General features: G+C 43.8%; 5 protein-coding genes across 5 annotated transcripts; 1 reads left to right on the top strand and 4 right to left on the bottom strand.

Annotated features, from left to right (window-relative positions):
• Nucleotides 1-2,828: 2,828 nt before the first annotated feature.
• E1B28_003696 (uncharacterized protein) lies at nucleotides 2,829-3,642 on the bottom strand (the record flags this gene model as incomplete). The annotated part of the gene is made up of 2 exons (XM_043148125.1): nucleotides 2,829-3,547; nucleotides 3,621-3,642. The coding sequence occupies 2 exons, from the start codon at nucleotides 3,640-3,642 to the stop codon at nucleotides 2,829-2,831; spliced, it is 741 nt and encodes a 246-aa protein (XP_043012717.1).
• A 3,250-nt stretch (nucleotides 3,643-6,892) lies between these two features.
• E1B28_003695 (uncharacterized protein) lies at nucleotides 6,893-7,330 on the bottom strand (the record flags this gene model as incomplete). The annotated part of the gene is made up of 1 exon (XM_043148124.1): nucleotides 6,893-7,330. The coding sequence occupies one exon, from the start codon at nucleotides 7,328-7,330 to the stop codon at nucleotides 6,893-6,895; it is 438 nt and encodes a 145-aa protein (XP_043012716.1).
• A 2,000-nt stretch (nucleotides 7,331-9,330) lies between these two features.
• On the top strand, nucleotides 9,331-9,668 carry E1B28_003694 (uncharacterized protein; the record flags this gene model as incomplete). Its single annotated transcript, XM_043148123.1, has 2 exons — nucleotides 9,331-9,473; nucleotides 9,527-9,668. 2 exons carry the CDS (start codon nucleotides 9,331-9,333, stop codon nucleotides 9,666-9,668), a joined length of 285 nt encoding a protein of 94 aa, XP_043012715.1.
• An 11,732-nt stretch (nucleotides 9,669-21,400) lies between these two features.
• Nucleotides 21,401-21,704, bottom strand: E1B28_003693 (uncharacterized protein; the record flags this gene model as incomplete). The annotated part of the gene is made up of 2 exons (XM_043148122.1): nucleotides 21,401-21,556; nucleotides 21,615-21,704. The coding sequence occupies 2 exons, from the start codon at nucleotides 21,702-21,704 to the stop codon at nucleotides 21,401-21,403; spliced, it is 246 nt and encodes an 81-aa protein (XP_043012714.1).
• A 947-nt stretch (nucleotides 21,705-22,651) lies between these two features.
• E1B28_003692 (uncharacterized protein) lies at nucleotides 22,652-23,972 on the bottom strand (the record flags this gene model as incomplete). Its single annotated transcript, XM_043148121.1, has 4 exons — nucleotides 22,652-23,165; nucleotides 23,255-23,397; nucleotides 23,457-23,561; nucleotides 23,619-23,972. 4 exons carry the CDS (start codon nucleotides 23,970-23,972, stop codon nucleotides 22,652-22,654), a joined length of 1,116 nt encoding a protein of 371 aa, XP_043012713.1.
• Between the last annotated feature and the right edge of the window lie 318 nt (nucleotides 23,973-24,290).

The following is a 24,290-nucleotide window of genomic DNA, read 5'->3' as shown; positions in this document are numbered from 1 at the left end:
TGTGGCCCAAGTGCCTAAAGTTCCCAAGTGAACTATTCCAAATACCAAATACCAAATCTGACAAAAGTCCCCAAGTGGACTTAACCAAATATCAAATCTGTGTTCTGATAAAACCAATACACACTGACGGAGTCAGGGCAAAATCCAATCACTTCGAGAGTTCCGGCTTAATCGTATAATTTGGGCACTACTAAACTGAAGAATCCTAGCTTTTACAGGGCTCCTTATATACTGCTCGAGAACTAGAAAATATGAAAAGTAAATAATAAACAGATTTTCTACTGAATCTCTGATTTAGATGAGAAAAGAATTGGAATAGACATTGAATTTCCTTCTTCAGCCATTTCTTCGTCGCTTTTGAGTATAATCTTCTTCTTCCCTCGGTCTTCTCGGTCTTCTCGGTTTCTACCATGTGCAATCCTTGTAGGTCCAAGCCCCTCTTTCTTCCGGTCTGAAGTCGGACACATGGTCTGCATATTCAATTGCTCCTTTCCATTCCACATCTTTCCGCTGTCATGATCGAATGAATCTCATATCTCTTGTTCTCCTAATCTGCTCAATGTCCGAAAACACTTTCCCTCAGACTATTTCTAATCTCCTCTTATCTGACTTCTCTTATCCTATCTCTGAGTAATCTAATCTTATTCAGAAGTTTTCAATCCCAGATCTAACTTCGCTCTAATATCTGTTAATGTCTTATCAATTCTGTCTGTAATCTGTTTTCCTCAATATATAATAGAAGTAAAAACAAAATAGCATAATATCCCTTGATTACCCAAAACATGTTACTGAAGGCAGAGAGGCCAATGAACATAGAAGGTTTGGAAATAGCTGTCTTCTTGAAGTCCTACAGGTTTCGGATTGCTCTTCTCGAAGATCTCTCTCTATTCAATTTCCTTCAAACAGAGGTCTAGGGTTTTGACTAGCAGATCGGGCTATCTCTAGTCCTCTTATTTCACTAAATATTATCTGTTCTTCTTTCTTAAAAGCAAAAATTGAAGTCTTTTATAGTATTGCGCAAAACAGACACAACAACGTACTACTAAACAACAGGCTGAACGCAGCGCATGCACGATGGAGAGATGGAATCCTTGCACATAATATTGTCGACATTCGCCACATACCAGGAAAACTAAATGTAGTGGCAGATGGAATGAGCAGAATGTGGGAGGGTACAAAAAGAGAAGTAGGAGACGGCAGTGAGTGGACAGTCAGTGAAGACTGGGAAAGCGTCAAAGGAATAGTGAACGACATATTCCAAGTTACGGGAATGGAGGACACAAATGAACTGGAAACACTATGGAAACGATATGAGGACGAACCCGTTTTCCAAGAAGTCGTGGAGGCTATAGCAAATATTCGGTTGTCAAAAATGTTGAAAGAGAAAAAGGGGGCGCAGCACAGAGCATCAGAATACATAATAGCGGAAGGGAAATTATGGAGAATTGGAGGAGGCAGAAGCATCAGAGCAAGAGCAAGAGTCGAGTGCGTAATAAAAAAAGAAGCATTCAAACTAGCGAGGAAAGAACATCAGGACTGTGGGCATTGGGGGAGGGACATAATGAAGGTTGGACTATTGGACAGGATATGGAGCCCGAAACTGGATGAGTCAATCATAACTGCTATCAAGGAATGTGCATGTTGCAAGAGTTTCAGCAGTGCATACATTCATGCATTACTTAACCCAATCACTCGACGACACCCACTGAACTACTTGTAGGTGACTACCTATCAATGCCAAAAGGGAAAGGGGGATACCATACGGTAGGCCTGTACCTTGACGCATACTCACAACATCTATGGGCAGACATGTACAAAACGGTATGAACAGCAAAAATGACTATCGACAGCCTGGACAACATCTGCATAGGATATTTGCCACCAGAATCATTCATGACAGATGGCGGGTCACACTTCAAGAACAAGGCAGTAAACGAATTTTGCGAGAAGAAAGGGATTAAACATCAGGTCACACCAGCATATTCGTCGTGGGTCAATAGGTTGGTGGAAGGGACAAACAAGTTGCTGTTACATGTCCTCAAATGGATGTGTGCGCCAGAAATGGGAGAAGACTCGCGGGAATTCAAGGCAATGGATTGGGAGAAATTACCATGCAAGTGGCCGGAATACCTAAAAGAGGCAGTTCAGGGCCTCAACAACCGAATACTGCCATTGTTCAACTTCACGCCAAAGGAACTACTATTGGGAAAAGTAGTCAACACACCCCGGACACCGAAGGACATAGCGGAAAAAGAACTCACCCCGAGTGAGGTGGCAATACAAATGGCATACGTGGCCCAACAGCAGCTAGGATGGCTACGACCAAATGGTCCGACACGCAATAAAGAGGAAGGAGGTCTTTGATCGAAGGGTTCTGAAGAAGCATCTGAAGGAAATGGTCTTCAAAAAAGGAGATTTAGAGCAAATATACCAATGAGAATGGGACTACGCATTCAAGACTGAAAGGAAACTCATACCAAAATGGAGCACACCAAAACAAGTCATAGAGCACAACATCAACTCATACATATTGGAAATGCTAGACAGGCACAAGTTAGAAGGGCCGATAAGTGCGAGGAATCTAAGGGAATTCGTACCTAGAGAAGGAACAGTACTAGCTGAGGAGCAGAAAGAGATGGAAAAGAGATTAGAGAAACAAGCTGAACAGGAAACGAGAGAGGATAGGGATCAGTCAGACGCGGTTAAAAAGGGGGCACATGGAGTAGGGAGTCCCACAGAGCATAGCCACGTATCATGTGTAGTTCAGTAATGTAGGCGCATAGTTGCGTGGTAGACGAGGTCATCGAGACCATCACTGTCCATCATATTCAGATCGCTACGTTAGACCACTCCATCGTCGACTGCTCATTTTCCCATGCAACAAAAGGCAACTCATATCCTCCACCAGTCCTCTCCTCCAACTCAGAGATCCAAACAACCACTTTCGACCTTTGTGGTGACTCTGGCAAAGAACCACTGTAGGCAGGCGTCGTGTACTCGAAAAACTTCTTATCATATGGATGGATGAGAGTTCCGAGTTCCCTTTCCACAAAATGATCAACCAACGGAACTTCAGCTGATCCCCAGCCTTTTAGTTCCTTAGGTTTGTCCATCATAATGCAAGGTAGGAAACGAGCTTTTTTTGGCACCTTCAGCTTTTTCCATTTAGCTTCGTACCTATCGCTAGTGTCTTGGATAACGCTCTTGATAGAAACCCCCAATCCGAGCTCCAAGCAGACATCCTCTGTGTTTGGTGGGAGTTGAGAAGAGGCAGGATCCAGATGGTAGAGGTTGTAAGTCAACGTAACCCGGTGACCACTCTTAACAGGGAGAATTTCATGATCAACGTCAGAGAAGAATGCGACAAAGGCAATTTTGTCCGGAGATCCTGCGAGGACCATGCCGGAATTGAAAGTAAGGGTTTTCTCTACATGGTGGAGGACAAGTTCACCCCCAGTGTGAGGGGTTGGGAAGACTACGATGAGTGATCTGAACATTCTCTTGCTATGGGGAGTGTCCTTGTGGGCACGGAAAAAGCTTCCTGTGTCTGTAAGGAAGGTGAGGAGACATGATTAAGATCAGAATTCCAGAACAACTAACCATAAACGTTCAATTTATACAATTCAGCTTCACTGGGGGCATTTTGCTGTCATGTGAGCACTGTGTTGTCTATGTCATGTGGCAGTAATGTAAGTCGTATATGGAAGGGTTTGATGTGACCGAATTGTGACTCAAGCAATAAAAATTCATGAAAATTAACCTAAATAGGATAATAGTTTTGTAGTAAAGTATACTAGTTATTGTCCCTAATGAAGTGAATATTTGTGTAAAAGCCGCTGTAATGCTGATTCAATGTTACATAAGGTCACTGTTCACGTGACTTAGTGACTTCACAATCGATGTCGAAGCGACAAAGACCCTGCATTGAGTTAGCATTCAGCACCTTTTGTGCAAATGATCACTGCATTGGCCACAACAACTACTATATTTTACTACAAAACTGTGATCTCATTTAGGTTAAATTTCATCAATGTTTATTGTTTGAGTCATATTTTGGTCACAATAAGTGTTTCCACATACAGCTTACATGACATAGACAAGACAGTTCCCACATGACAGCAAAATGCCTCCAGTGCTTCTTCGCCTTGTTCAGCATCCTTGCCCTTGATAAGATATGGGATAATAGTGGGAAGAACTTCTGCAGCATGAACATCAAATGGTAAGGAGAAGTGTTCGAGATCAAGCTTTCCGGCCTTTCGATATGACTCATCCAATACATCCTTGTGTGCCTGCCCGAAAGTAGCTTGATTGCACGAAGCAGATAGAACTGCAAGTTCTGAAGGGTGAGTGGTATTGGTAAGTTTTACCAGGCTATCATGGGTGATTCAGCAAGCGTATTTTGATATGGAAGAAAAAGCAACACTTGCTAAGGTCTCAGAGGGTCCGTTTTGTCAATAAAGAACAAATTGAGGTTATGCGACGGGACCTGCACTGTTCCAGAGGTCCATGGGTCAGATTTCCAAATTGCTGCCCGTGCAATATCGATTTTTTGTGCGATAGACATGAATAAGGGGGAAATTGGTAATTGAGGAAGGCCAAAAGAGTCTCTTATAAGCAAGTGGACAAAGCTGAACAGCTCAAGTGTAACTACCACGTGATTCAACCCCTATTCAAGTCTGAATCATCCGAAGGAGACCCATCCACTTGAACTGGGAATATGGAGTGGGAGTCGACTCTGAGTGACAGGAATATTAAAACTTTCTACTTAGTGGTCGCTTTAGTTTACACAGGCTGAACAAAGGTCCAAACCGGTAATAACGCTTGGAATGCCCTACTAATGGGACTGGAAAACACACCTCAAGCACGAAGTGCGCAAACCAACCACTATCACAAATCTGCAACTCACCTAGTTTCTTGATGTGATATGGAAGAGTGATAGAAGGAGATTAGCAGTGAAGCTTAGATGGAGAGCACAGAGATGTTGTATGAAGACAAAAGATGTTGTTAAGTCTGAGGCTCTAAGGCTCAGACTGTCTAGCTTATATACATGAATTCTATCTAGGACCCCAGATACTATACTAAGACCTCTAATACTCTATTTGAATAGTAGCACATGGTGTGCTTGGTAATTGTCTGATTGGAATACTTCAGGTACATTCCAGAACAATGGTTCCTTAGCAACAATCTGAGAAACCATATGGTACACTGGGTAATCCTGGGAAACCACATGGTGAAGCCTGGGAAACCATATGGTGCAGTGGGTAACACTGAGTAAATATATAGTACTCTGGGTTGCCCAAGCATGCTTGGCAACAAGGATCAACATCTAGACATCTAGCCTGCCAAGGCTGTTACTAGTGCGATCTAGATCTAACATAATTCCCCCTGGACCTGATCTACAATCTGAAGTGTCTAGAATGGTCTAGAACAAGTCCAATGGTCCACTCCATCTTTGGAATATCTAGTGATAAGATAAGATAAACACATGGCACAGATAAGATAAATGTTAGATAGGGATAAGATAGTGAAATCTGTGACAACCACACCAAAAGAGTGTTCTTAGAGTATGGGGTGGAGGTCGGTATTCTAAGGCTTTAGTTTGCACTAAGAGGCACTAAGAAAGAGAGAATATAGGGATATTCAGTTTTTAAGGTTCAATGAAGTTTCTATTCCTTCTTATCAAATGACAAGACAAAACACTAATTCAATATTTCAACAATAAGGATTCAACAAAGCTTTTCTCAAGACTTCACGAAGTTCAAGTTCAAGTTCAAGTTCAAGTTCAAATTTCCGATCAAGTCCAAATGCAACTCTAATTCAATATAAGTCCAAATTGACTTCAAAATCCAAGTTCAATTCCAATAACAATCCAATCAAATGCAAATTGCAATAGGTCCAAATCAATCCAATCCAAACACAGAACACCAAACTTCGACAAAGTGAGGAGCAAAGGTAAAATCCTTGAGCTAGTCCTAGTAGGTGAACTGCATCTCCGCTCATAGGCTGCTGGGGGAAATTTCCTGCTACCCTCCCTCCTTATATACACTTTTCTAAATGAAATAATAAAAGTCCGAGATATGTAGTAGACTTGAGAATAATAATAAAATCCCTTTCAGTCGAACAGAAACTCGCCTAATCGGGTATAATGCCAGAGATTGTGCCAGAAACCATGAATAAAATAATAAGCCAAGAGTCCCTTGTCTGTATCCATGTTATGCTGACAGCCTAGACTTCCCTGAGGTCTCCAAGTTGCCCATATATCCTTGGTAACATATCTCCTATGCCACCATTGTCCTGTTGTCCTCTAAATAAGGAAAAGAACCAGTCGCTGTCCATGACATATTTCCTGTGTTCCTGTCCCCAGTAACAACCATCACGTCAACCTCATGAGGTCTAGATTTCCTTTATTTTGGAATGTTGTAATCCTTTCCTTTTCCTATGACTTCATGGGCATTGGATATTTCTATCCTAAGTCCACATGTAGGTCCTTTGTCTGATATATCCTTTGTTATTTCCTTTAAGTCCGAGTTGTCCAACAATACTTTGTGAAGTCAAAGTAAAGTGTTCAATAAATTCCCTATATTTGCCCCAAGCATTCTGCAAGTGAGACGAGGCCTTCTATTCAAAATATGAAGGTTTTTAAGAGGCTGCTTCTTGAAATTTCCACCATTTTCGAAACCTCACGAAGTCTCTTGTCTTTCTGATTCTGTACTTTTTGTACTGCTAAAGTCTCATGTAGAGGCTTGTGCTTTGACTAGTAGTTCGGGCTCACCCTAGTCCTACATTCCCTTATTTTATAACTCAAATGTTAATAAAATGATTAAAAATGTGCATATTAAGGCTAAATCCGATTTTCAGCATGATACTGGATTATTGTATCGAAAAATATACATCAGAAAGTGTTGACCATCAATGCATTGATACCGTTGTACAGCTTCCAATGACATCTATTATTTCTTGGTCCAAAAGCAGCCAGTAATGCCAATTGAACATATTCCAACCCCAACGTCACCAAGTTTCCATATGTAGCAAAAGGCATTTCATATCCACCATTTTCATCTTGATCTTCCTCTTCCTCTGTGTATTTGACCAACTCCGAGATCCAAGTGATTGCTTTTGACCTTGGAAAGGGCTTTTGCATAGTAGCAACAGCAGCGAGCATGGGAGCAACAGTGAGCAGAAATGAAAAAGTGGGATTGATGGGATTTCTGGAGTCAATGTACTTCTTATTATAAGGATGAAGGAGGGTACCCTTACCCCACTCAAGAAAATGGTCAACCAATTCCTGTTCTATAGATCCCTGGAACATTAGATCCTCAACATCGTCCATCGCCACGCAACGACGATAGTGAGTGTCTTTTGGCAACTTCAGTGCTTCCTCCCATATGAAACGAACTGTTCAACCTTAGAACCACTGCACCCAACTAGTGGGGTTTTAAGGCTTATGTGGCAAGCTAAACAATACGGACAACACTACAAAGGGGGACCGCCGAGGCGACAAGGTTTACTCAAAGGTAAATACTTACTGAGGGATGCTGAGAGGGAACTTAAAAATGCTTGAAGCACACTGGAAAAATACTGATGGCACTGGAACACTTGGGAACACTGGACAGGAGCAATGGCTCAACTGGAGAGAGAGGAGGAAAAACAGAAAGCACAAGAGACAGAAACACAAACAGAAGGTTTAAAATTACAAGGCTGGGGGAAAAAGCTAGATACATGGGGAGTTTATATACTACTGAGCTATCTATAAGGGGATAAAGCTTAACCAATAGGAAATAACATGTGAATAGCTACCAGACTTCTGATTAGAACAGTGGAAACTTGCAGGAGCTATCAGATTTCTGATTAGAACTGTGAAGGCTATCAGACTTCTGATTAGAACAGTGGAAACTTTGTGTAAAGATGACCAGATGCCAGGAATGCCTGGGATGCCCTAAAAAATTAATTTCCAGGTATTTCTTGAGGCTGGACATGTCTTGGAAAGTGAATGATTCGTGGCACCATCTATACCTGTGATGGCTACTAGTGTCTTGTAGAGCACTTTTGATAGAAACCTCTAATCCAAGCTCTGAGCAGATATCGTGAACCATCCGGTCTTCGCCTTTAGGCATTGGAATAAGGTCATTCAACACTGTTTCACCTCAGGTGACAGGGTAAGAATGAGCAAGGCTAAATCCAAAGAATCCCCCGTCTGGGAGGAATTTGGGGTCTTCAAGGAGAGTGGACAGTGCAGATTTCAAATTAGGCGCATTGTCTGATTTGGGGAGTAGTCGAGAAGGAGTAGGGTCTGAATAGGAGAGGTTGTAACCTGGTGACCACTCATAACGGGGAGAATCTCATATTCGACATCAGATAGGAATGCGATGAAGGTGACTTTATTGGGAGATCCTGCAGAGTCGAATGTGAATGTTTCCTCCTTGTGGCAAAGGACAACTTGACCCCCAGTGTGAGGGGATGAGAGAACTACGATGAGTGATCCGAACATGCGCTCGCTGCGAGGAGTGTCCTTGTGAGCACGGTAAAAGCTGCCTTCCTCTATGAAGGAGGTGAGGTGAGGTTTAGAGTTAGAAATCCCATAACCACTGACCGTATATGTTCAATTTGTGCAATTCAGCTTCTACGCCTTGTTCAACATCCTCGCCCTTAAATAGATATGGGAGAATAGTCAGAAGTATTTTAGCTGCATGAACGTCGAATTGCAAAGAAAAGTGATTAAGAACTTTTTGATAGGATTCATCCAAAACATCCTCATGTGTCCAGCCAGATGTAGCTTGATTGCACAAAGCAGATAGAGTCTCGAGTTCAGAAGTGTGGGTGGTATTGATAAGTTTCACGAAGTTAATTTCTGAAGTTAGCAATCGGTAGCTCAGTTGATGAAGAGGGACACTTGCTGAGGCCTTGGAGGGTCTGCTTTGTCGACAAAAAACAAATTGAGGTTATGGGATGGGGTCTGCACTGTTCCAAAGGCATATGGGTCAGATTTCCCAACTGCTGCACATGCGATATCAACCTTTTATGCAATAGACATGGATGAGGGGGGATTGGTAATTGAGGATTAAGGGCCCAGTCTTGCGCCTCTTATGGTGGAGCAGAGCCGACACACCCGATTGACACTTGTACATGTTCAACCTTGACAGCAATCAAGTGACCAAAGGGTAGCCGAGTGCGGAGCCTAAAACTATTTGATGCTGCTTGGCTACTCAGCGTGACTCACCACCATTCTCAGGCTCAGTTGGGATTCCAGTTGGGATGGAATCCCATTGCGATCTGTTTCAAATTTCCTCAGAGATTCAATTCTGCCCTGAAGTACCTTAACTTTTAACAGTCATGGAGTCTGTTATCCTCCAGCAAATTGATGCTACACATGCAGCTCTCAGAAAAGTGGAACCCTGGACCTCTCGCTCTGTCCAGGTCCCTATCGAATACCTCAAACTCTTCTTTCTTGACAAAGCAGATCCTCCACAGCCACAGTGAGTAGCTCCCCTCTCAGATTACCGAGAATTCGAGCTAACAGAAGCTTAAGTTTTATTACTCTGACCACAATGACCAACTCTTCAGAACTCGACACGTTAGCTACTTCATGCGACAGAGCCACCTTTGGTCGTGCAAATGAAGATGTTTTAGACGAGTCTTACCGGAAGGAAGGAGAACTTGACCTCAGTTGATTTGCATCCCAGTTTGACATCAGCACTCTTCATATCCTTCCAATCGTCCTGCCATATTTGTTGAAGAGGAGAGAGGAGGATCAAAATATCCAAGTGGAGTTGTATAAGCTGAATGTTTATGGTTAGTTCTTTCTGAGTTCTCTCTTAAGAAAATACATTTTTCCCATCACTTAAGGACAAATCCAGACACCGGCAGCTTCTTCCATACACACAAGGACATACGTAGTAAATGTAAGAAGTTTGGATCACTCGTCGTTAATGCAACTTTTGACATCTACGCTACATTATGTCCATTTCAGCACATATACTAAGTGCTTTGGAACGATATAGACATTGTATGAGAACTAGAGTGAGCCCGAGCTGCTAGTTAAAGCTTATGGCTGCTAGAAGAGTACACTGGTACAGCTGAGAAACAGCTAGAGAGCATCCCATAGAGCTAGCCTGAAAACTGTAAGACACTACACGAGCGGTCACTATTCAGAAAGACCACTCTCTGTACTCTATTATGCACAAAGCGATTAAGGGATATTATGTTGAGGCTTATGCTTCAGTACTGGACTTGTAGCTAAGAGGGATGAAGTCTTAAACAGACTTCTAAAGAGAGGAAGTGAACACTCTTGAACAAAGACAGACCTAGAGAAAGGCACGCTGAAGTGTTGAGCGCTAGCAGTTCATATGGACCGAGCAGATGCTACGAAAAGAAGTAAAACACATGCCCAAGACCAAGGACGAGGTGAAGTCAAGTGTGAGCGATCGGAGAGGTGTCCGAACATGTGCAAGCATCAGAGAGAGACTGTCTTTGGACAGGTCAGAGAGAGCTAGCGCTCTCGTATAGGATTGAGGATCGGATTCCATGCACCGAACCATACGAGTTCTCGCTAAGGGACTAACCAATGAATAGAGACCAGTGATGTTAAGAGCTAGACTCTTCCAGACCATGTGCAGATGCCTGGCAGAAAGAGCTAGCAAAGTTAGAGGCATATGCTAGCAGTATTAGCAAGCGAGAATGCAGCTAGATAGCATCACCTGCAAGAACCCAGCATGGGCAGCCAAGCCAAAGACAATTTGTAAGCTAGTGTAGAAATTGTATATATACCAGGCCTGTATCTGTAGTTAAGGCAAGCAAGTACTGCCAGTGTGTAGAAAAGTTTCGGAGCAACTGCCCACGCGTAGCCTCCAAATAGAGATTAGATTTGCCCTGTTAAATCAGTGATTGGATAAGAGTGAGCAATTCAGAGAACAGTTCAGAGACCTTCAGAGTTATTCAGAGAACAGTCTTTGTATTGAGTTTCATAGTCCACAAAGGACCTCTAGCTTTCCACTCTCCCTTCTAAGTCCACTGGACACAAAGCAACCCTACTACAAAAACCCCTAGCTGTTCAAGTGCATAGCACAGATAGCTGTAACTAAGAGCTAGCTTTCCCTAGTCTTTAGTATTACCCTTTTTGAGATAAGAAGCGTACCCTTTGACAAGCATTTCCACCCTTGCAATTCTTCTGGGGTGTTGAGTGGTGATAGACTCTTCACAACTGGGATAGCTATATTGTTGAGGATTGATTGATTTGTTAGTGCTACACATAGCACTGATAGGTTGGTTTGTTCTTGAGGATAGAGGTAGATATATCATTCCCAGCGCCCATTATCGTGGTCTTTCCAATGCCCCACACTGGTGGTCAACTTGTCCTTTGCCACGCTAGCAACACATTCACCTTTTGATTCCGGCAAGATTCTCGCTGAGTCTCCAGACAGAATCGTGTTCATTGCATTCTCCTCCAATATCGAACACAAGGTACTTCCTGTAACAAGCGGTCATCAAGTATTCCTATCCCAGCTGCTCCCAAGTACTGCCTAACTCTGACGAAGTCTTGAACCTTAAGAATGCTTTATTGGATCTACTCGCCAACCCAGATTTCCTGCCAAGCAGGGGTTTACTCGGTTTTAAGTTCTTCCACTTCTATCCAGTCAACCCAGTGCGCAAGGTGAAGCTTAGTGACCTGCTTCCACTAATCAAAGGCGAGGATAGAATCCTTTGTGAAGTATGCTCGGAGCTTGGCTGATGTTTCATGCATTTTGTTTAAACTGAAGACGTTGCGACGTCTCTCTCAAATCAAAGTTTAAATTTTTTTTGAGCAACCTCTTGAGAACCCACTGCAAAAAAACATTTTTATTAGCTTTGAAGCCTGTAGGTTGTAGTGTCTTATGCCTCATCTCAATCATGCTCTCAAAAATTAAATTCAATCTCAAAATTCAACTCAAATCTCAAACTTCAAAAATTCAACTCAATGTCTCTAAAACTCAACTCAAACTCAACTTGACAGGAAAGATTGAGAATATGAAGGGGGTTAGATATTTAAAGTTGAAATAATTGAGAGCAAGTAGATCATTGAGAAAGTCAGGAAGCGAAGTATTCAAAGTAATGTGGCAACACTTACCAGGAGAGTAAGTCCTCATCTCCATCTTTGTCCACCCAATCAAACTCAGACAATTTCACCTGTAATCCTTGTCCATTCATGATGTGATAACACATGGAGGGGTCTGTCTTGGGCAGCAATTCACGTTCCCCTGCTAGGTACCTCACCCTCCTGGGTTTGCTGATCTTTTTCTTCTGTTTTGGAGCAGGGATGTTGCTACAGATCGCTCAAAGGGCTTGGTCATGCTGTTCATGGCGAACGACCTGAGTGGTGTGATTCTGTTTATTGGTTTGTTGATAATAATGCTTTACTTGCTGGTGTTGGCACTTGTTCTGCAGGGAATGTAATCAGCAACCAGCATGGAACAGAGGGTTTGGAAAGGCACACACATTACAGGTTGTATATGAATCTATAGACCCATACTCCTTGATTGCTTGAGGGTAATCCCCAAGAAAATGTGTTTTAGCTGTCAAAAGGTTGAAAGTTTTCTTCTTTGCTGAGGCTTTCGCGTTCTTCTTTCCCTTCATTAGCTCCATCTTGCTAGCTGCCTTGCCTTTAGACTTCTTTCATGATGCTGCCTCATGATGCTGATGAGTTTCCATCTCCTTGGATGTCTCATACATATCAAAGCTTTTGGAATGCTTCTGGAATGACCTCAAGCTCTTTCCCAGGTCTTTGGTGGCCTCCTCAAATGAAGCTACAGTGGAATCTGTGTGCAAACAAAATTTTGCGTATGCATGCCATGTATTAAGATCAAAGGGAAGTGACAATATGAGAGCTTCTGTCTTGTTTGACTTGCTCTTTTCAGATTTGAACAAGCCCTCAAAGCATGGAATAGCACATTGGAGGATGCCTTCATAGTCACAGGCGGCCAACTTCTTCATTTGCGAGACATTGTTGTGAAACCTGCATACTGTATCTTGTCCGAATGTGGAAACACATCGATATTGTTTGTCCAAAATATCCACAGAGCCATCCTTGAGAGCATAGAGCATGTGCACTAGGTGAATGAGGATGGCTTTCCACACTCCCAGTTCAAACTCATGGAGGAGATCCACCATTAGAAGCTGGATGTCAAATCCAAACTGCGAGAGTTTCTCCGAAAAGGCGTTAACAACAGGCATGAGCAATTCATTGTCAAGGGGATCTTTCACCCTTGAGCTGTCAATGCCACATCCATTGCTGAATATGTGCCACTGTGCGGACTTGACTAAGTTCTGACAGGCAGTACTATTGAGACAATGCAGTGTCTGTCGACGTCGCATATCAAGCTTGGAGCCTAGCATTCGTACTTGATGTCTTTCAATCAAGCAACAAACACAAAGGCAGTTGCCCAGATACTTCGTGCAGATGACGGAAATCTGCTCGGGGTAGTCTGCTGAATAGGAAGAGAATTCTGGAAGGAAGTGTTGAGAGATGTGGTCGAAACATTCTAGGACAATGGAATTTTCATAGGCATCTAGGAAATCTTTGTACATGATGAGACTCCAGACAGCCTGCATAACCTCTCATTTCAGATGCTGCATAACAGTGTCTGTAGGAGGTTGATCATATGCTTCACAGGCTCAACAAGTTCCAGCACAGCAGACTTAAAACGAAGTCCAGCACCCCCGCACACTGGCCCCAAAGTCCAGCACAGTCAGTGAAAGTGCAGCACACCCAATATCTGAACCAATTTCCGGATGTGCTGGAACTGGCCTGAGTGTGCTGGACTTGTCTGTGGGTGTGCTGCAATATATACATGGTTAGTTTTCGCTTTTTTGTCACATGACTTAGTTGTACTGAGTAGATATTGTACTTATCTATATCTCAGATAAGCAGACTTATCTATGAACAGTGGGGAATGCACGTGCTGGCTTCCTCCCAAAGCGCACATTACTATCTGCTCAGTATGAAAATTGATCATACTTAACTAAAACTATTTTTCATCACCTCTAAAATTTTAATTACATGGTTTTTTTGATTTTTTTATTACAAATTTTACTTTACAGTACAATATCTACTCAGTACAACTAAGTCATGTGACAAAAAAGCGAAAACTAACCATGTATATATTGCAGCACACCCACAGACAAGTCCAGCACACTCAGGCCAGTTCCAGCACATCCGGAAATTGGTTCAGATATTGGGTGTGCTGCACTTTCACTGACTGTGCTGGACTTCATTTTAAGTCTGCTTAGCTGGAGGTTGTTAGTACCCTATGCTTCACGATATACATCGCAGGCCAAGTTGGCGATCTGGGGAATGTAGGCAATGTGATGAGCTGAATGGAATTTAGGATGTGTACATTCATACTTGCTGCAATTACCAAAGTAGAGATAGATGGGCCAAAGGGAGGCTGTCCCAAAGTTTGTGAGGTGGGTAGAGTTGGATGCCATCATCATCCAAAGGATCACAACCTCCAAATTGTCGCCCAGAAGGTCCTTCTCCCTCAACCGCTCCATTTTTTGCTCACTCAATTGTAATGGCACGATTCGATGTGTAGGCCTCCTCATATAGCCGCTGAATGTGACCATCCCAACCCCAAAATCCTTTGAATGGACGAAGGTGAAGCTTCATGAAGTCTTTGTCTTTTGCAACAGACTTGATAATGTCCAATGGACGGCGGTACCAGACATCGTTGATAACAAGCTGGGGGGGCTGCATCCTCCGAGTCGAACTTACAGCCTCTGCATGGCATTGCAATGGAAATTGAGCCATGATGCCAACCATCATTCACTTTAAAGGGAAGCAAGCGAGTGTTGGTTGCATTGTCATCAAGTAGTTCAATGAATTGGTTGAGTCTTTTTGTAACGAACCGTTCAACCTTAGAACCACTGCACCCAACCAGTGGGGTTTTAAGGCTTATATGACAAGCTAAACAATATGGACAAACAACAATGGGGGACCACTGAGGCGACAAGATTTACTTGAAAGTAAACACTTACTGGAGGATACTGGGAGGGAGCTTGGAAGCGCTTGTAGCATAACTGGAATACTTGAGGAAATACTTGGGAACACTGGACAGGAGCAATGGCTCAACTGGAGAGAGAGAGAGAGAGAAGCAGAAAACACAAGAGACAAAACACAAATGGAGAGTTTAAAATTACAAGGCTGGGGAAAAAGCTAGATACATGGTGGGTTTATATACTACTGAGCTATCTACATGGGGATAAGACTTAGCCAATAGGAAATAAGATGGAATAACCATGGAATGACTGGGAATGACTGGAATGGCTGGAAATGACCAAATGTCAAGGTTTCTAGAATGGCAAGGATGTCCAGGATGCCCAAAAATCGATTTCTGGGGATTATTTGCAGCTGGACATGCCCTGGAAAGTGAATGATTCGTGACACCTTTCAACTCATGCTGCGCATCAAAATCTGTTACGATCCGTGCACTTTTCTGACCCAGTGAAGCATGTCAGTCCCCCAATAATTTTTACCAGCAATCCTCAGCCATACACACATTTGTACAGCCTTGCCAAGTACTCCTTCATTTCCCGAGTACCCCTCACTCCGAGTACCCCTTTATTAAATTCCCCAAGAACCCCGTGCTGAATGTACACCTCATCTTGAAATACATACAATAGCCCACATTTGTTAAATAAGTATACAAATAAATACATACATAGTAGACTATATAAACTTTGAGGTTTCTTCTTGAAACCTCAACCTCGATATTTCTCACCCATTGCTATCCCACTGTTACCTACCTAGTAAAACTCTTACTACTTATCCTATGCATTGAATATATATATTCTGTGTTATCTACAACAGCCACCAAGTGTGAATATAAACTACAGCCAGCTTCAAGCTTGACACCAACAACCTCTAGCTACAAACATCCTGCTTCCTAATCACCCCTCGTAACCTGAATGAGAAAGACTCCACTGAAAAGTGACCGAGTCCTAACAAAATCTTGGAAATGACACGGATCAAAGTCTGGCTGAGAGAGAGCATTGATGGCAAGTCTGTTCAAGGACGCCATGCTGATGCTCTTCTCCTTGGCTGCCCAAGACATCAATTGAAGGTGGGAGACGTTGTCGAATGGTCCAAGAAATTTAGGATCTACATTGATGGGTACATCCTGCAGCTGATTCAAGTGCGAGGGTAAATCCATGCTCTTGTGGATAAGTTCAACTGTGTTTGGTAATGCAGGTTGTTGGATAGTGGGAGCATCAATGAATCAAGATACTTCCCCATCTAAGTCAGGGCATCGTGTAGGTTCATCGGAGTTGTAGATTCAATATACCCCAATGTCATTTGGTTCAGTTTTGAAGTAGAACCATTCAATGATGGGCAGGGGAGGAGGAAAAGTAAGAGGGGTAGCTAGAGCTGGAGACAAAGCTAGTGATGGAGGGGTACGGGGTGCTGGAGGTGTAGGAGGCGCAAGAGGCGTAGCAAGCATCGAGAGAATAGCATTTGATTTCCCTCGTCTTCCCTTGAGAACTGCAGTCATTGACAAGAGCTCAGTCTTGAAATCTTCCAGATACTTTGGTCTCTCACCTTCTTCTCCTCAGTGGTTCTTCCGCCACAAATCCCTCCCGCTGATCTGCTTCCATCTGTTCATGACCTAAATTCCATCCCACTTCCACTTCCAACCCATTACCCTCAGAGGGTCCTGATTCTGAATAGTTTAACTTGACGCATTTGTTCTTCTGCACATAGGTGAGTTCTTCTTCTTGCACTTCAGTTCGTGTACTTTAGGCCCATGGTCAGTATATGTCTTTCTGCAATCAATACATTGAGGCATTATCTAGATATTAAGTTAGTTTTGAAACAAAGAATGAAGGGTTAGGACTTACAAACAAGCATAATGTGTGTTCAATGCCATAGCAGCCATCACAGCAATTGATGCCAAGGATATCCTGCCCAACCCTGAAGTGCCAGCACTCAAGGACTTGATCAGAATGTACCAGGAGGGAGACAAGAGTTGGAGAGAACTGTTACTTACAGATACTCCTGGTACTCCCCCTGGTACTCCCCCTCCATCATCTAATGAAACAATAGCGATGCTGGAGACAGGAGACGATGTGTGGGATCCAAATGTGCATTCTCCCATACAAAACAAAACAGGCAAGTTCACACCTTGGGATCCAAACTGGAATGCCTCGGCTACCAGCACTTCTGCTGCAGACCCTGTTGACACCGGCAACTCAGAAGCAGCGGTAGCAGTACCTCCTCATTGGATTGTCCATCCAAGGGTGGCTGGTCTCAATCTCAAAGCAGTAGTTGACGGTGCAGATGCCTTTGTCACTGTTGTTCGAAACCCCACCAGCGAAATTGTACCATACATCAAAGTCAATGCAGGTAGCCAAGACATCAACAATCTCTTCAGAAATTGAGAGGTCTTCAGACACCATCAAACCCAGCACCAAAAAGAACTTGATGGTGGTTATTGGCGGCGAGAATGTTGGAAAACTTGTGCGTTGCCTATCCAACTTCCATCTTGGTGAGAAGAGTAAGGATAAGCACTGGATTGTCGTCGGGGTTGTTGAGAAGGATTCTAGCACTGGTGATGAGTGCTTGACTGAAGAATAGCTCGAGCTGGATCCAAGACATGACTTGATGAGGGTGAAGGAGTCTGTGAAGGACAGGACAAAGGCCAATGAGATGATGAATCCTGACTGAGATGCTATCCTCAAACAGAATGGCCGCAAGACAAAAATTCGCCCTATATTTTGATTTTATCACACTACCATACTTTGGATGGCATATGTATCATAGCATAACCCTTTTGTAGCCATATTATCTAGAACAAACAAACATGTAGGTAGATACTATAGATCTACCTCATCTTATCTACTCATCACCTGTGCTAGAAACTAACTGACGCATATACCAAATATGCGCAAACATATGCCCCTTAAATTCACGTTGCCTTCTTTCCTCCCCATCCTCTCTTGACATCCATCCTCTCTTGCTTCTCTTTGTCTTCTTCTCTGCTCCCATCCTTTCACTGATTACTTTTTCAGTTCCAAATGCCTCCAGCAGTGTCTCAGTCCACCACTCGCAACACCAATGGCCCTTACCCCACAGGTGTTCGGTGTTGATTGGTGCAAGAAACCAGACAAGCAAATCTGGAGGCTCAACGTTGCAAGAAGTTCATCAAATGGTCTAGGAAGGTCATCAAAAGGTATGCCTTTAGACTCAATGCTACCTCCACTGATGCCCCTTCTCCCAGGAATAAATACATATTGGCTCCATATCGACAATCCGGCGGCTGGTGGCCATGAGGAATCAACCCATTTACAGCTTGCATCAGCACAGTCATAGGTTCAGTCTTAAGGAAGAGCTGGTCACAGAAGGTGTATTATGGCCCCAAGGTCAGGAAGACGGAGACGATGATGACAACAACAACAACGTTGAGGATGGTGAGGAGGAGGCGAATGGAAACGAAGAGGATGACATCTTCACTGTAGGACAGAACATGTACACATATACCCGTTCTTTTTCCCTTTTTCCATTGATAACTCGCATCTACAGGTCCCAAGAGGGGAGGGAAAGCCTCTCTTCAACATATCGTCTATGGAAGGAAAGATATCCCAGCCTACACTCCCAATGCAAGGCTGCTCTTTGTTATGGAGCCCATGAAGTCCTCGAAATTCTCATCTATACTGTGCTTTCCCCTTTGCTGTCTGCCACCCCTGACTGACTCTTTTTCCTAGATAAATACTGCTTCACACAGTGCATGCTGAACAGATACCAGTCGTCTCATGGGTGCTATCCTCACCCTGATCACAAACAATCCTCAGCAGAAGATTGTTGATGACTCTGTTTCCAAAACGGCCCTCCAAGCCACAGTCAAGTCTAATTGCAGACATAATCATCCAATGACAGCTGCCCTGCTATGCCCGTCAAAGGAAATGGCACCCCTGGTTGATTGTTGAGAGGACGATGACAATCATAAAGAGTACATGTCCTGTCTTCCTGCATTCACATGACTTATATTTCGTTCTTTTAGCTTCATCTCTAAGATTCAGAGTCAGCCCATCAAACTACACTGCATGCAGCTGCCAGCCTTTGTGTTTGACCTATCCAAATGTGAACTTGTTTACGGTGATGGCCCTACCACGATGGCCCCATGTCAGACAGCTGCTATTTTTTTTCGGTACTTTAAACACTATTGATGTTTGCATAGGCATTCCGAGTGTTATGGATCTCTCCAAGTGCCACCTTGGAGACTCCTGGTAAAGCCACTTGCCGTGGTAACGCCAAAATACATGGTTTAACTGGCGTGAACAACTGCACACTGGCGTACACCATCACTCAAGTAAGTTTCCTTCGCTGATCACAATTAACCCTCTGACATATGGCTCTCCAGACGTGGTTTGCTCTCTTGTGTGGGGAGGACTGGAAGCCTGTGGTTGGCTCACATCAGCAAAATGACATAATACTTTTTGCCCTTTTTAGGCTTTTTTCGGCTTTTTTGATGGCAGGCAAGCCACAAGACACTTTTCATTACGTTTTTAACTATATATAGAGAAGAAAAGCCATAATTACTCTTTCCAAGTCTCATGTAATTCTATTTACTTCTGTTTGCACATGCACACTCGGAACCGACTTGTCCCAAAAGGGACATAGATTGCGGCTTGTCGGCTTTTCTGTATTTTTGGTGGGAAAAAGCTGAAAAAAGCCGGACAAGCCGGTACTATATATTTACTGATGCATTCAACCTAAAGAAGTTTTACAAGTTGATTGTCTCGATGTTGGATGTGATGCCCCAAGATGACAAGATGGCACTGTTCGAATGGTTTAACAAGTAAGCCCTATCTTCTTTCTTCTTCCTCTATTTGTCCTAACTTCATCAGTAAACATACAGTGCTGGCTTGTCCGGCTTTTTTCGGCTTTTTCCCCACCAAAAATACGGGAAAGCCGACAAGCTGCAATCTATGCCCTTTGGGGACAAGTCGGTTCTGAGTGTGCATGTGCAAATAGAATAAATAGAATTAGAAAGAGTAATTACAGCTTTTTATATCTATATATAGTTAAAAACATAACAAAAAGTGTCTTTCGACTTGCCTGCCATCAAAAAAGCCGAAAAAAGCTTAAAAAAGGCAAAAAGCATTATGTCATTTTGCTGATAAGTTTGTGCCAGACAGGTTTGGTCTACAGCAGAGAACGAGGTGACCACAGAGGCCGAAGCCGATAGCGAAATCAGAACGGTCATTGCAGGTTGGAGGTCCACCAGTAGTGATGTGGGCAGTGGTGTTGGGAGCAATGACAATTTCGACGATGGTGGTGGTTTTGATGGTGGTTTGGGGTAGAGTTTCCCTTCGTTCTCATGCTCCTTGTACTGCTTTTTCTCATTTCTGCTCACTACTTTCTTTGACTGCTTGCTCTTTTGTTGTCCATGTCTGTACTGTTGTGATTGCCAGCAATTATGATAATGATGTGCTTTACATTTCGAGTGATTTCTGAGGGGTAGACCTGAGGGATTCCTATACGATTGGTTGTGTTTGATGTAAAGGTAACAAGCCAATGTATTTTTTCCAATCCATTGTTATTTTCACTACCCATTTCTACATATACAAACAGATGAGACTCTTGTTAACCATAGGAAGTACTGCAACTTGCTGCAACTCATGTAACCTGTTGTTACACTCACAATATGTTCTTAGGCCCACAACCAGTGAAGATTATATAAAAACCATTACAACCCTCATGACGCACTGCAATCTCTACCATCCGTAATAGCACCTACAACCGTACACCACACCCCACAATGTGCCACAACCTTCCCAACCTGATGCACATTCCATAACCTGTCCTATAACCCACAACTCGCTCCAAACCACCAGAATTCATTATAAATCACCTAAAGCATTGTAACGAGGTAGAGGGTTTGCGACAGTGTTGCAAGCCTGTTGCAATATATATAGACCAGATGTCGAAGCCCACCACCTGCTGCCTTGTATTGTACCTCATGTAGCGGATTGTAAGGGCTACAATGGCATTGCAGCGTGGCAGGTATTTTGGTGATGAAGGCATATACGGGTTACGTTCACGTTGAAGAATAGACTAGCAGCGAAGGATTTCTTCGGAATGATAGCCCTGTCCCTTAATCTACAGTGTAATAGTAACCTTTGCCTTTGCAAATAAGATCATCGAACACACGGTATTGTTGGACTGTTTGCGAGAAACACATTTGGATTGTCCGAATCCGTCACAATGTAAGTAACACGGAAACTACAAACTAAGATATTGATCCATCTGACAAGCGGCAAGCCTTCTCGGTGTGCGCAAATAGAAACTTGAAACAGTAAAGAAAGACAAAAGAATCACTGAATCGACGTACACCCTCCGAATCGCCACTCCACTCACCTAACCGGAAGCAATTCAGTTCCAAGCCGTAGCCGTTATCGTAGGTGTAACAGTCGCAGTGCCAGGTCCAGGAGCAGTAATCGTCGTAACAGAGCCATCCAGGAAAGTCCAAGTGATACATGTGGTCGTGCCTGCGTCACTTTCGGTATTGGTAGTAAAGAACTGTGGGGACTGGATGATAGAGATGACGGATAAAAACTTGAATGATGGCAGCGATGGGGGTACTTACCGCCAGCGCCGACGAAGCCACAGTCAAAGTCAAGATTAGAGGTAAAGTCTTCATCGTGTCGTGGGCTTCTCCAATAGACAATGAGGCCATTTTATGCCCTCACTTCATCACGCCCTGACCTCATACTCGGGTATGGCCTGTTCGAAACTGAATTGGGCGTGAAACCGAAGATATCCCGTATTAATGCTTTAGCTTGGCTGTTACGTTGAATTCAATCAAGGCGACGAAGAGTTAACTTTGAATGAATAGATTCGATATGGGATTCAGTCCCCATGAACTTTGAAATGTACGGTATTTCCGGTGTAGATGGTACCTGCATAGAGCACATGAGCTTCTTCAATGCCGTTGACCGGTCTCAATAGACCAAAATGGACCAGTGGATCCGAGGATTCAAGGCCTAAATGAATTCAAAATTGTGAGTAAAATTCCGGTCTTTTTCCTTCTCGTGATAGTTCGGAACAATCTTCTTCTTCTGGTGTACTACAGTAGGCAGGAACGAAGTGGGTTCGAGGACTTCGGAAGACGTCATCATTCTCCGAAGTCCTCTCAAGGGCTAGGATAAGCCGCTAGTCTTCATTAAGAGCCAGTGAGTCTCGAGCCTCGACAGACTCCAGCTTCTGCGCACCACGCGTAGAGCACAACGCTATGGACCGGGAATGATTTAACCCAAACCCACTACTCAAGTATGGCACGGCCCGCAGAGTTCAAGTTCTTCGAGAGCGAAAGCATCTCGACGATGTTCACTCTTATTGCCTAGTAATGATAAAGTTAGACGAGGAATTACCGTGCGGGAGCCGGGGCGCAACTTATAATTGCTTGAATCCTGTAGCAAATGGAAGCAGGCGTATGATGCCGTGGGTGGTTGTGGGTGGTTGTCACGGGCGTTAGAAAGCGTAGCAACCGAAGAACGTGGGACTCAAGCCGGGCCGAAACGGCCGATGTTCAAGCGTGTATCTGAACACCGGTTATCCTGAGGGAAGAATTGTTCATTGTCATTACCCAGTCGAGTGTGAATAAAGAATGTAAAAGAGCTTCCTTTATGGCAAATTAACAACAGAAGCCAACACATGATTCCCAGACCCACCCAAGACTCCCCCTACCACAATAAATATTTGTTGACTCGTTGGCAAAACCTTAAGATACCTAGCATATCCACCTGCCGCACCCGTAGAGATAAATGTCCAGGGTGAATTTACTGCTCCGAGTTGCTTGTTAATCCAGAGCCCTCCACTGTTATTAGCAGACACGACGATGGTCCCGTTCGTACCACCATACGGAGTCCAAACGACAACAGGGGAGCTCTGAGTTTGTTGACCTGTAGTTGCCTTTATATTGTGCCCAGTGGCAGATGCGAAGGTGAGAGGTGAATCCGAAATGCGGTAATAAACTGCAAAGTTGATTTCGGGGGCACCGCCGAATTCGTAGGTCATGATATATTTGCCGTTGGGGAGGGCAGCCACGGTGGTCATGCCTGGCCGGTCAGAGGGATTAGAGTCCGCAACATCGTCGACCACGGGTCCCCAGTTGATGAGGTTGGTTGTTATTTGGTGCCTGGATATCGAGAGAGAATCGTTAGAAAAGATGGCGTGTGATTTTTGAGTCGTTTTGGGGGAAAGCTTAATGGGAAAAGAGGAACATACACGAGCTTTTGACCATGAGCTTCAGGGTCACGCTGATCTGAGTAGTAGATCACAAGTTGACCTTCGTAAGTGAAGAAAAATGGCTCCCATACGGGAGTTTCCCCGTTCACTGGATCAGCACGGCCTCCTGAAGCGACATGGCTCTGTTAAAGGGACCCAGTGAGGAATGGGGCTTTGAAAGAAAGTGACCCAGTTTACGCACCACGAACTTCCACGTCCGACCTTTATCTGTACTTGCATAGACGTCGATCCTCGTCTGACTCAAATCCTGTGGAATCGAATTCCCAGCGGCGATGATAGTCCCGGCCTGTTTCACATGGGGTTGGAAGGTAAATATAGGTAGTTCTGAGTATGACAATCATACCGGAAAGTTACCAATCGCTGATGGGAGCTCATACAAGTACGGTTGATACCTCAATCCCCACCCATTCTGCGTATCCGTAATGTTGGAGAGAGGCTTCCAAGTCTGACCAAGGTCCGTAGAGCGGTAAACGGGGAACCAGACGTTGGGCGGTTGAGGAGAATAGTTTTCCCAGGTGGCGAGGAGGACATTTTTGTCCGCACCATCTTGGGCTATGAGAAGAGAGCGAGCATAGAGGGTGCGAGGGATGGGCCAATTGCTTGGAGGTGAGAATACGACTTTGTTGTTGTACGGTGTGACGACGTCTAACGCCTGAGCGACGACGATGAGCCCGAGAACGAGGAAGTCGAGGAGCATGTGGGGAGGTGCTTGAGATTTTGCATGGGTCCTTCTCACTCCTTATATATCTCGGTATATTGGCGGAAGAAGACATTGGGGGAGGTCACACTGGCAGATTAATAGTTCTCAACCCGGCCTAAAAATGGATAACTGACTGATTTGTAAATCGAGACGCAGAAGCAACTTATATTACTCATAGGTTCAACTCAGGCTGCTGGGTTCTTGAACGACACGGCGGTGTATCGAAGTATATAAGGGCCGCGATTTGACGGTATTGCGAGCTTTCCATCCGTATTTTTCTGTCAAGTAACATGATGTTGAGGTTAACGGAAAAGA

Source organism: Marasmius oreades, chromosome 2 (assembly GCF_018924745.1).
Source record: "Marasmius oreades isolate 03SP1 chromosome 2, whole genome shotgun sequence".
Classification (NCBI taxonomy): Eukaryota; Fungi; Basidiomycota; class Agaricomycetes; order Agaricales; family Marasmiaceae; genus Marasmius; species Marasmius oreades.
The sequence above is the reverse complement of the archived record's forward strand: the minus strand, read 5'-3'. Positions and strand labels throughout refer to the sequence as shown.